The following is a 13,023-nucleotide window of genomic DNA, read 5'->3' on the forward strand; positions in this document are numbered from 1 at the left end:
AGTGGAAAGGTTTGGAAGATACTGAAAGAGCATACTCAGTGACCCCTTTATTAACTACCTCCTGTACCTCAAAGTGGCCATTGAGTGCACATTTATCATCTTCTGCTGCTGTAGTCCATCCATTTTCATGTGATGTACATTCAGAGATACTCTTCTGCACATCACTGTTGTAACTTGAGATTATTTGAGTTACTGTTGCCTTCCTATCAGCTTGAAGCAGCATGCCAATTCTCCTCTGATCTCTCTTATTAACAAGGTATTTTTGCCCATGACACTGCTGCTCACGGGATCTTCTTTGCTTTGTTTAGCTCCAGAGCTAAACTCTAGAGACTGTTGTGTGAAAATGCCAGGATATCCGCAGTTTCTCAGATACTCAAACCAGCCTGTCTGGCACCAATCATTCCATGGTCAAAGGCACTTACATCATATTTCTTCCCCATTCTTATGTTTGGTCTGAATAACAACTGAAACTCTTGATCATGTCTGCATACTTCTATACATCAAGTTGCTGCCACATGATTGGCTGATTAGATATTTGCATTAATGAGATGTATACATGTACCTAATAAACTGGCCACAGTGTGGAACTCGACAGCGCAGTACAGAGCCTTCAGCCTATGATGATGTGCCGACCTTTTAACCTACTCCAAGATCCGTCTACACCTGCATAACTCTCCATTTTTCTTTCATCCATGTTCCTAAGAGTCTTGTAAATGCTCATGAAGTATCTGCCTTGTGTAAAAATAACTTGCAACTCATCTAATTTTTCCTCCACTCAACTCAAAAGGACGGCCTTTGCTGCCCACTCTGTCTAAGCTTCTGATCATCTTGTACACTTCTTATCAAGTCATCTCTCATCCTCCTTCACTCCAAAGAGTAAAGCCTGAGCTCACTCAACCTTTCTTCATAAGACATGCTCCACAATCCTAAATCTCCTCTGTACACTCTCTAAATCTTCCACATCTTTCCAATAATGAGACAACCAGAACTGAACACAGTATTCCAAGCGTGGTCCAACCAGGGTTTTATAGAGCTGCAATTTGACCTCGCAGCTCTTGAACTTACCATGTGTCTTCTTAACCAACCTATCAACCCACCCAGCTAAACCACAACCAAGTTGTGCTGAACAGAATGGAATCACAGCCTATCAACTCCTGTACTGTACTTCATTTCTGCACTCGTATTCACACCAGATGATTGTGGCTTACACAAACATTACACCATTCAAAAGAAATGCTAGAAGTACACCACACATCGGGCTGTGTCTGTGGGGAAAGGAAAACTGAATAGCATTTCAGACCAATGACCTCTGCAGCAGAACTTGGATTTTATCTTCGATTTCAGAATCGGGTTTAATATCACCGGCAAATGTAGTGAAATTTGTTCTTTTGCGGCAGCAGTACAGTCCAATACACACACAAAATCTAAAATACACTAAGATTTTATATATAATTAAAGTAAATAAATAGTGCAAAAATATTAGAGGTAATGTTGATGGATTAGTTCATTGTTTGTTCAGAAACCTAATGGCGGAGGGAGGAAAAGATGTTCCTAAAACATTGAGTGTGTGTCTTCAGGCTCCTGTACCACCTCCTTGATGGTAGCAATTAGAAGAGGGCGTGTCCTGGGTGATGGGAAGGGTCCTTAATAAAGTATGCCACCTTTTTGAGCTTCCCACCCCCCACCCCTCAATACCTACAAGGCCCTTTAACCTTCGAGGCATCTCTAGTGAAATAGCCCCCTCTGCTGCCAGACAGTGAAAGAACCCAGGAACCTGGCCAGTGAAGGATTCAAAAAAACATGTCCCATCACTCTCAGTGATACGGCCTAGTGCTGCCCAGACTGACTCCCCTTGTCAGCCTTTCACTTACTCTGCTATCCCTGTCGAGTCTACTCGAAGTCTCAGACATTATCCGTTGTCACAGAACGACACAGTCCGGCAACAGCACAGTTTTGGAGTTCTCATCGTCATCTGCAAAAACCCGAAGCTCACGTTGTAACTACAGCTTGCATATTCCTATTTCATCAGATATTCACTGAGGCAGTGTCACAATTAGCGTAATATTTTACAGCACCACTGATCACTAATCAGGTTCAATATCCGCCGCTACCTGTAAAGAGCTTGTGCATTCTGCCCATTACCGTGTACCTGACACAGTGAGGAGTGGGTTTCGTCTGGGTGCTCCGGTTTCCTCCAGTACAGTTAGGGCTAAGCTGTGGGTGGGCATGTTATGTTGGCGCTGAAGCGTAATGACACCTGCGGACTGCCTAACTCAGTGCTTGCTGATCTGATTTGACACGACACAAATGACATTCCACTCCATGTTTCAATGTACATATGACATATAACTTATAAAGCTCATCTTTTTCTTAGGTTTCCTGAGCAGTACAGTAGCATAACACTTTGCCGTCAGTGATCGGGGTTCAAGTCATGCTGCTGTCTGTAAAGAGTTTGAACATCCTCACCATGACCATGCATGTTTCCTCTGGGTGCTCCAGTTTTCTCCCACACTCCTGTACAGGTTAGGGTTAGTAAGCTGTGAACATGCTATGTTGGTGCCAGAAGCATGGTGACACTTGTGGGCTGACCCCAGGACTTCCTCAGAAGGTCCACAACACCTCCGCACTAGTCAAGGCAGTATAGCAATGTCTGCGTTCTGAGGAGATTCAGGATTGCACGGCTTCCAACCCCCATTCTAATAACTTTCTACAGGAGGACCATCAGGAGTGTCACGTCAGGCTGCATCATTGTGTGTACAGAAACTGCAAGGCATCAGACCACAAGAGGATAGTAAAAACTGCCAAGAGAATAACTGGGGTCTCCCTCAGCCCTGTTTGGGATATTTACTGGGAGCATTGCAGACAAGTACCCAGAGCATTGTTGAGGATCTCTATTACAATTCTTTTGACCCACTATTATCAAGAAGGAGGTATGGGACCATCAGGACTAGGACTGAGTAACAGCTTCTTCCCTCAGGCTGTGAGATTAATGAATATCTTATCACCATCGAGGTCTTAATACCAGGGTAGCAAGCTGCTGACTGTACTGTTTACCTGTGCTGTGTACCTACATGCATTTTGAATTTTATTTTATTAATTTATTGATGGTAATATTTTGGTTTATGTGCCTTGTGCTATCTATGTTTTGTGGGTGCATTGTAGTCCAGAGAAACATTGTTTCAGTTGGTTATATACATGTTTTGGCAGATGACAATAAACTTGAACTTGATCAACTCTGGCATGGGAAAAAGGACCTTTTCCTCACCAACACCCTTCTTCAGGCAAGTGAGTGGTATCCACACCATCTGGAGAAGGGGCCACCTTGGTTTTGAGTGACAGAGGCTCAACCCAAGAAGACAGAGTGATGGTAGCTCCAGAGACTGAGTGATGTGGGCAGGGCGAACCTCATCTGGAGGGCAAACCTCTTAACCATTACCTTTAAACAAAAGCAAGATAGTTTTACTGAAATCATTTTATTTTGTATTCACAAAAATCATTCAAACAACTGACTACAGCTTGACACTTCGTAGTGAAGTCACTTATGGGAAAGGGTGGGACATCTCTCTGCCTTCTCACACCCACCACATTACACTCTCAACACAGTGTAGAGGTGGTAGGCACCATTGAAATGAGGAAATCGCAGCAGCCAGCTGACACAGGGCAAGATCCCACACACAGCCACAAGATGAAGTACACAGCATTTGGTTTTAATGCAAATGACTGTGAAATGTTGGCCACAACACCTTCTCTTCAACAACACAACAGATTTTTTTTACCCAGTGTAGATCAGACCTACTTGAAAGATCCCCAGAAAATGGGCCTCATGCAGAACAGCAGCCTGAATTGTTGTGTCCACAATGCTTAAGTCAGAAGTATTGAAAATACCAATGACAATACAATGACTGTTCACTGACCCTGGGGTCAGAACCTTACCCTCTGCTCCCTGCCTACAACCCTTGTTCCCTGCTCTCGCTCACTGACCCTGGGTCAATAGCTACCCCTGCTCTTGCTCACTGACCCCGGGTCAGAACCTTACCTCTCCACCCCCCCTCCCATTTTCGCTCATCGACCCCGGGTCAGAACCTTAACCCTGATCCCCGCCAACAGCCCTCATTTCCTGCTTTCAAGATCTGGTCCATTATATACAGAAGACTAACTCCCTGACAAACCATCGACTGTGTCTTCAGGTAACCTCAGTGGGTTTGTGAGATTGTAGGATCAAACAGGGCTCCAGGTTTGGACATTAAACCACAAATGACATGGCTGGAGCAAACATTCCAGGCCATTGCCATCTTTCACCCACTTCCATCATGCTCTTTATGATGGTGATAGCTTCTTAGTATGGTGACCATACTGAGCTACTTCACTGGTTCTGAGGAGCTTCAGGTGGACCCAAGGCTGTGAACAACACTTGCAGATACAACAGGAAGAGACAGACATAACACAACTGGTGAGCTCCATCAGTCACACACTCCACCCACATGCAGGAGTACAGTGTATGTTGATGTAACCCTTGCCTGGTGAACTACTGCTGGCACGTACCCACTACTTCCTCACCCACACAATTAAGGCACATTCCAGGTCAGGCTCACTGATCAGAGTCTAAGAGCAGCAGTACTGTCTGAGTAGCCCAGACACACACAGTCCAGTAAGCCAGTGAATGGGAAAGAGGGGAGGCTAACGATTTATGGAAGGATCAACAGCTCCTTAGAAGTTAGAGTTCTACAAGGGGAAGAAGGGTCATGGGCTTGATATACCCTTACCAAATACCAGCAGTCATCCTTAAAGGTTATTAGTGCAATTACTGACAAAGCTTTTGGCCAAGAGTTGAAAGTTTGGCAACAGTGAGAGAAATGTGAGAGAGTGGAAAAAAAATCACTCCTTGTCCCAACATAAATGACCCTTGCACCCCACCACCTTCAGCAGAAACAATCCATCACATCATCCAATTCACAGGAGACTGGAAAAGTTTTGCGAGGAAAAGTTAAAATAAGTTATGTTAAAACCCAAAGAGTGAGCAATTAGAGAACCAGTAGCAGGTTGTTTAAAAAGCTCAGGCAAACCATTCTAATCAATCACACTCCCCTCATAAAAGCATTGACTGCCCAGTTATTCCTCAAGTAAGCAAGCCACAGGAGCTAAGCACTGGGTGCTTCCCGGTGGGCCAGACCAAGTCTTCCACTCATCTCCATCCAGCTGACAATACAGTGACCATCCTGGAGAAGGTTAAAAGTGGCATAACCTCCACCTTCCTATCCTGATCCATCAGTGAGGGAGGACAAAATGTGTAGAATTCAGATGCACACACCCCATCCCAACTGGACAACAGGAGAGCCCTTCATTCTCTCTCTCTCTCTCTCTCTCACACACACACACACACACACTCTCTCTCTCTCTCTCCCTCTTCTGAACTAGGCCACTCTCTCTTGCACAGAGCCACTAGGAGGCAGTGCAGGATGCAGTCAGCATTTCAGTGCCATTTAAAACCATTACAACATTAAACTGAAAAGAAAGCAATCGAGAGGTCTCAACAACAATCAATATTAAATCAAGTTAATTTGACAGCACTCCGAGGAATGCACCTTGCTTTGTCAGCATGCCAGCCTCCGCTGTTACTCTAACTTGTTAATCCCCTGTCTAGTAATCACCAGTTCCCGTTCTGGACACTTTAGTATAAGTGATTATTCCGATCCAGTTCTTAAGACTCCAGGATCTCTTCATGTCACTACCTCTGTAAGGTATAGTGCTCTTGATATTTGCGAAGTACGATCTGCATGAGGTCAAAAGTGGTGAAACTGGTGCCCACTGCAATGGGGCCCTTTATCCAGTTCATGCTGAGGCCCTTGTAGAGGCCCCCGATCAGACCACCTTCCCTCACGAGCTGGACCATGGTCTCCACGATGCCACCATATGTATGGCTCTTCACACCTGCTGTCTGCATCCTCCTTCTCACAACATCTAACGGGTAGGAGGCCGACTGACCGATGAGCCCAGCACAGGCTCCGAACAGCATCCGCTCGTGAGGGTATGGCTGCAGTCTGTCTGTGTACTCTGGAAGCAGACACACACAGAGTGGGTTAATGATGCAAAAGCAGAACTGGTTAATGTCCCACCAGAAAGTGAGAAATCAGAGAGCAGAATGAAAACGTTTGGCTCCACCATTCACGTTCTGCACTAACCCCCTCCCTGTCCATATCCAAAACTCTTCACACCCAAAAGCCTAGGGAATGTACACTTGTTCATTCAAGATTGTTTAATGTCATTTCCTGTACACAAGTATAAAGGAGAATGAAATAACTGTTACTCTGGATCTAATGCAGCACAAGAAAACAGTTATTGGACACAATAAATATAAATACACAAGATAGCTTATATACATAGATCATATGTCCATGAAGTGACACTATGCACAGGAGTGTCTGTACATGAGGAGGCTGACAGGATAAAGTAGCGGTGGTTTGGGATGTGGAGGGGTGGGTAGGTGCAGTCTCTTTACCAGGGAGTGATACCATTTATTAGGATGCATCTGTAGAATGACTGGATGTGGGTATGGATTTGTACTGTCCAGCCTCCTCAGAAAGCAGAGGCTTTAGTAGCTTTGTTGACCATGTAAGATGTGTTTGGGACCATGAGAGCTCGTGCAAGATGTGCACTCCCAGGATAATCAGTCATACAGCACGATTGAAGGGCTGTGGGTACAGAATATGTGAAATGGAATCAACCTGCACAAGGTACTGGAGGAACTCAGCAGGAACTCAACATCTATGGAAATGAATAGACAGTTGAGAACCTTCATCATGACTGGAAAGAAAGGGGGCAGCAGCAGAAAAGGAGGTGTGGGAGGGGGAAAGAATACAAGCTGGCAGGTGATAGGTGAGACCAAATGAAGGGAAGGTGGGAGGGTGGGGGAAGGGGAATGGAGGTGAAGCCAGGAGGGTAGGAAGGGTAAATGGCTGGAGAAGAAGCAATCTGATAGGAGAGGAGAGTGGAACACGGGAGGAAAGGAACCAGAGGGAGATGACAGACAGGTGAGGTGAGAGGGGAAACAGAATGGGATATGAATAGAGAAGGGAGAGGAGGAGAATTAGAAGCTAGAGAAATCGATGATCACAGCTCCTTCACTGAGCTAGTTCCAGCAAAGTAAGCCAAATGGATTAATCCTGTGCTGTATCATGTTGTAATACTTTATGGTTGTTATTGTAGGACATTGATTCTTCCGACACCCAGCTCCATCTCCTGCTAAGTCCACTGCTAAAACACACACCAACCAGCCGCAAGACCATAGGACAGAGAAACAGAATTAGGCCACTCAGCCCATCAAGTCTGCTCCCCCCTTTCCTCATAGCTGATTTATTATTCCTCACACCCCATTCTCTTGCCTTGTCCCCGTAACCTTTGATGCTCTGACTAACCAAGAACCTATCAACCTCCACTTTAAATATACCCAATGACTTAGCCTCCACAGCTGTCTGTGACAATGAATCCCATAGATTCACTATCCTCTGGCTAAAGAAATTCCTCCTTGTCTCTGTTCAAAATGGACATCCCTCTATTCTGAAGCTGGGCCCTCTGATATCCTAGATTCCCCCACTGTAAATAACATCCTCTCCACTTCCACTATCTAGGCCTTTCAATATTCGATAGTTTTCAATGAAATTCCCTCCCCACCCCCACTCATTCTTCTAAACTCCAATGAGTACAGGCCCAGAGACATCAAATGCTCCTCATACTTTAACCCTTTAAAGTATGAACAGTCATACCTGCATGTAGCTTTTTGCATGTTTCATAGGTGAAGAAGCTGAGGCCAGAGTATGGGATTACTCCGAGCATAGTTGGACAAAACCCACTGTACAGTGTCTTCACTCCTTCTTCCCGTGATATGCGGATGAAGACATGCAGAATATTTCCATACCTGTTGGTACACATCACAGACACAGAGTCAGAACGTGATGCCAATGAACAATTGTTCAAAGGGACTTCAAAAACTTCTGGCAAAATATAAATACAGGTAATTTTTTTTAAAAGCTACCACCTAGAACATACTGAGAAAGAACAGAGGAAGATTCAATAAGAATACTAATTCGGTCGAGTGAGCGAGGGCTTTTCTCTGTTGAGTGGAGGAGGATGAGAGGTGACTTGATAGAATAAAATACTGTACATGATAGACAAGGAAGCAAAGTGCAAACGACAAGTTGTGAAAGCACAAAAAGAAAAAAAAAGCAATAACATTGAAAACTTGAGTTGCAGAGTCCTTAAAAGTGAGTCCACAGATTGTGGAATCACCAAGATGCAACACTGAGCATCACAGGAAGTCATTTCTGCCTGTGGCCATCAAACTCTACAAATCCTCCCTCGGAATGTCAGACACCCTGAGCCAATAGGCTGGTCCTGGACTTATTTCCACCTGGAATAATTTACTTATTATTATTTAATTATTTATGGTTTTATATTACTATATTTTTACACTATTCTTGGTTGATGCGACTGTAACGAAACCCAGTTTCCCTCAGGATCAATAAAGTAAGTCTGTCTGTCTACATTTTAATGAATGATATTACCAAGGAAGTGGCACAGAGAGGAATTGCCTCTTTCCAGTGATGGCTACACCCCACCGGTTGTTGAATGGCCCAATTCTGCTTCTATGTTTTACGGTTGACAAAATAAGGGGCGGCACAGTATCATAGTGGTTAGCACAACACTACATTACCAGCAACCCAGGTTCAATTCCAATCACTGTCTGTAAGGAATGGGCAGAGATTAGCATAATAGTTAGCACAACACTTTACAAAGCCAGCAACTTGGGTTCAATTCCTGCCATTGTCAGTAAGGAGTTTGCATATTCTTCCCATGATTGCATGAGTTTCCTCCAGGTGCTCTGTTTTCTTCCCACATTCCAAAGACATACCGGTTAGTGGGTTATCTGGTCATTGTAAATTGTCCTATGATTAGGCTCGGGTTAAATAGGTGGGTTGCTGGGTAGTGAGGCTCGTTGGGCTAGAAGGACCTGCTCCGTGCTGTATCTCTGAATAAATATATATCACTGTCATTGACATACAAACACCAAGAGCACCCTGTGCACTATTTTTTTTAGAGGATAGCAAATCTTTAAAATCTTCATTGAACATGAAAGAAAATAGAGTAGAAAGGTATAGAAAAGGCATTGTGGAATGCCAAATGTTCAACCACAACTCAAAACAGATCGGAGTTGAAGAGGCAAAGATGAGGACCTGAAGGTAGATTAAAGTCTCAAAGACAGAGAGGTGGCAGACCATGAAAAACCGACAAAAAGTAGTGGATATAGCCCAATCCATCATGGGTAAAGCACATCTACATGGAGCGCTGTCACAGGAAAGCAGCATACACCAGAGATGCCCGCCACCCAGTCGTACTCTCTTCTCGCTGCTGCCATCGGAGAGGAGGTACAGGAGCCTAAGGATTCACACCACCAGGTTCATAACGGTTAATACCCCTCAGCCATCAGGCTCTTCAACCAGTGGATAACTTTATTCACCCCAACATTGAACTGATTCCACAATCTTTGGATTCACTTTTAAGGACTCTACAACTCATGTCATCAATATTTATTGTTTATTTATTTATTATTCTTTTCTTTTCTTTTTGTATTTGCAGTTTGTTGTCATTTGCTTGCTTATCTGTCTCTATTGTGTGCTGTATTTCATTGATTCTGTGTTTCTTAGTACTTGCTGTGAAAATGAATCTCAGGGCTGTATATGGTGACATATGTATTTGATATAAATTTAATTTGAATCTAACAAAGAATGACAACTATTAATCCAGTCATTGCAGAAGAAATTTAGTCAGTGAATGGAGGGCATTACTGCAAGGTAGCACAGTTCCGGATGAGCAGGCTTGCAATGGAACGAGGGTTTATAAAGCACAACCTCCTTCACCAAGTACTCACATTTCCTTGGGAGTGACAGCCATTCGCGCCCGCACTAGATCCAGTGGGTAGGTCAGCGTGGTGGCAGTAATTCCTGCCAACGACCCGGCCAGCAGCCGCGGTACAGGAGGGAGAGGTCTGGCAGAGAGCAGAAATATTACAGGTCAGTGGTGTCCTGTCACAGGTTAATTCTATAATCATTCAGCTCCACATACTGCGTTCTTTCCATAGACGGCTATGGAATTAAACAGCCCTGCAAAGTAATTCTGGATCAGAGTGTGAAGGAAAACCTCAGAGGTATGGTTACACAGGGAAAATTCAAACTGTTGGGAATCTCTTCCCAGGTCAAATTCAAGTTCAACTGTCATGCAAACATACATGAATACAACCAAAGCAAATACTTTTTTCAGGATCAACAGTCACAAATAGCACAAGACATGAAGAGCACATACAAGATAGCAGGTAAACATACAGTCACACAAAAAATTCATACATAGCCAAACCCCCGAGTGTCATGCCCTGTAGATTGATGGTCCATAGGATGTCATCCGCACAAACAAGCCTGCAGTGGTCTGATCATCATGCACTAGCACAGCCACAAACATAATCTAGCTTGTGTTTCACCAAGAAAACATGGGAGGGCGGCACCAATGGGTGGAGCCAGCCCCCAACCCAGTACGGACACTGCACCACAGTGATACAACCACGACCACAAAGCTCTACTACCGGCTCGCCAATGAACCAGTGATCTACATTACAGAGGTTCCGCACTTCCTGCAGAATCCAACTCCACTGTATCATACAATTCTCTCTACAAAGTGCACATGTCCTCTCTCACCTTCATTTGGACCTCCTGTCAGTCAGTGCACTCTGTTCAATGAGTGTAATAAATATGTAGTACCTCACTCTGACATCGCCTGTTTATACGTGGACCTAGCTGAGGGTTGCAATGGGAACTGCCTGCATTCATCCATTCTCACACATTTTTTCCTTGCAGAGATTCACTAGAAATCCAGTTACAAGTACTGAGCCACATGTCATAAGTAGAATGCATAAACACCTTCCAGACAGTAACGGAATTGAACCTGGGTAACTGGTGTTGTAATAGCGATATGCGAAATGCTGTGCTACCATGTTACCCTTATGGGCTTTGATTCAATATGAGAGAAAGTACTAAACACTAAACAAAGAGGTAACCCAGGTAAGACATGCGGAATGCCTTCCACCCTTCGGCACAGTAAGGTAGCGGTAAGAGCATCGCTTGACAGCGCCAGCGACCCTGATTCAATTCGCACCGCTACCTGTAAGGAGTTTGTACATTCTCCCCGTAACTATGGGGTTTCCTCCAGGTGCTCCAGCTTCCTCCCACATTCCAAAGATGTACAGGTCAGCAAGTTAATTGGCCACATGGGTGTAACTAAGAGGCACAGGATCATTGGGCCAGAAGGGGCTCTTATTGTGCTGCATCTCCAAATTAAACTAAATAAATTCAACACACAGAAAATGCTGGAGGAACTCAGTAGGAAAGGCAGCATCTATTGAAAAAAAGTATGGTTGATATTTCATGCCAAAAAGCAGATTTTCTCTTGTTTTAAATTAAATTCACCCCCGATAGGACTACAGAATTCAGACAGAATGTGGGGAACAGGTACGGCAGGGAAACTAGCCAGCAGTTCAGTCCAGGAGAGGGTGAACACAGCATGGGGAAAACAATCTCGGTGATGTCACAGAGTCTGCATACTGACCTTCCATGGCTTCCGTAGTAGGTTCCCAGAATGTGTTTGTACTGCTCGTGAGAGCAGAACTGCAGTGCAGCATAAGGAACGACACGAACCATGGTGGCAGAGTTACCTCGCCACAGGCTGAAGAAGCCTTCCTTACGGTAAGTTCTGTAAATCAGCTTCACAACCTCCTGCAGTAAAGAGCAAGAACAACTGTTACTCTCCAATACACGGGGTAAAGGAAGGGAGGGGTCAAGTGGTCCATTGGTCAGTGGGAGAGTGGGGGAAGATGGTGCCAGGAAAATGGACAGTCAGAGAAGAGGAGTTTGAGGAGGAGATTTGATGTGTCACCAATGGCTCTCACAAATTTCTACAGATGTACAATGGAGAGCACTCTGTTTGCATCACCATCTGGTATGGAGGGTCTAATTCACAGGAGTGGAAAAAGATGCAGAAAGCTGCAAACAAAGCCAGCTGCATCATGGGCACAAGCCTCCCCATCAAGGACCCCTTCGAAAGGCAATCCCTCAAGAAGGCAGCATCCATCATTAAGGGCTCCCATCACCCAGGACGTGTTCTCTTCTCACTGCTACAATCAAGGTGGTGGTACAGGAACTTGAAGACACACAGAATTTCAGAAACAGCTTCTTCACCATCATATTTCTGAATGGACTATGAGCCCTATATGCAGAATTCCAAAGTGACACTGAGAAAGCAGGAAGCTGACCAAAGAGAGGACCCACGAAGGGTAGGCAAGGGTGTGCATAGACACCAGATGTGGTGAGGAAGAGAGGTGGGTGAGGGTGCCAGGGAAAGACAGCCACTAATCTGTGGAGAACGGAAGTCCACGGACAGCAGGGATACACAAGCAGCTGTTCCTGTTCTGGTGTGACAAGACAGTGGAGTTTTGGCCAGTAACATCATGAAGATCACACCGACCCAGCTCATGGACTACTCATAAATCTATGCCCTTTATACACTCCCTACCGTGGGGGAGAAAGATCCGATTATCCACTTTATATATCCTTCCATGATTAAAAGCTTATTACTCAGCCTCCTGCGGTTAAAGGTGCTGGAAAAAGGTCAGTAACATCATGAAGGTCCCACCCACCCTGCTCATGGACTGTTTGTCTCACTCTCATCAGGAAGCAGGCTACATAGCATCCACACCAGGACAACCGGACTCAAAAACAGTTATTTTCCCCAAGCAGTAAGGCTGATCAATACTTCCACCCACTAACCCACCCCTCCACACCCCCAACCACCACTACTTTATCATTTTCAGTCAGTCACTTTATGGACATACAATCTATGTATCTAAGCTATCATATGTATTTCTGTTTATTGTGTGTTTTTTTACTGTTCTGTTCACTATCCCGTTGTTTTTTTTTGGTGCTGCGT

The 13,023-nt window shown here is 44.7% G+C and overlaps 1 protein-coding gene across 7 annotated transcripts in view; it reads right to left on the reverse strand.

Moving 5' to 3' along the window:
* Positions 1-3,457: 3,457 nt before the first annotated feature.
* Positions 3,458-13,023, reverse strand: part of slc25a42 (solute carrier family 25 member 42) — a 76,152-nt gene continuing 66,586 nt past the window's right edge. For all 7 annotated transcript variants that reach the window (XM_059990966.1, XM_059990967.1, XM_059990962.1 and 4 more), the window contains 4 exons: positions 11,647-11,813; positions 9,923-10,039; positions 7,761-7,912; positions 3,458-6,051 (listed from right to left, as the gene is read on the reverse strand). In XM_059990966.1, the coding sequence (XP_059846949.1) occupies positions 5,726-6,051; positions 7,761-7,912; positions 9,923-10,039; positions 11,647-11,813 (762 nt within the window). In that variant the 3' untranslated portion in view covers positions 3,458-5,725. The remainder of the gene's footprint in view (positions 6,052-7,760; positions 7,913-9,922; positions 10,040-11,646; positions 11,814-13,023) is intronic.

This window comes from Hypanus sabinus, chromosome 16 (genome assembly GCF_030144855.1).
Source record: "Hypanus sabinus isolate sHypSab1 chromosome 16, sHypSab1.hap1, whole genome shotgun sequence".
Classification (NCBI taxonomy): domain Eukaryota; kingdom Metazoa; phylum Chordata; class Chondrichthyes; order Myliobatiformes; family Dasyatidae; genus Hypanus; species Hypanus sabinus.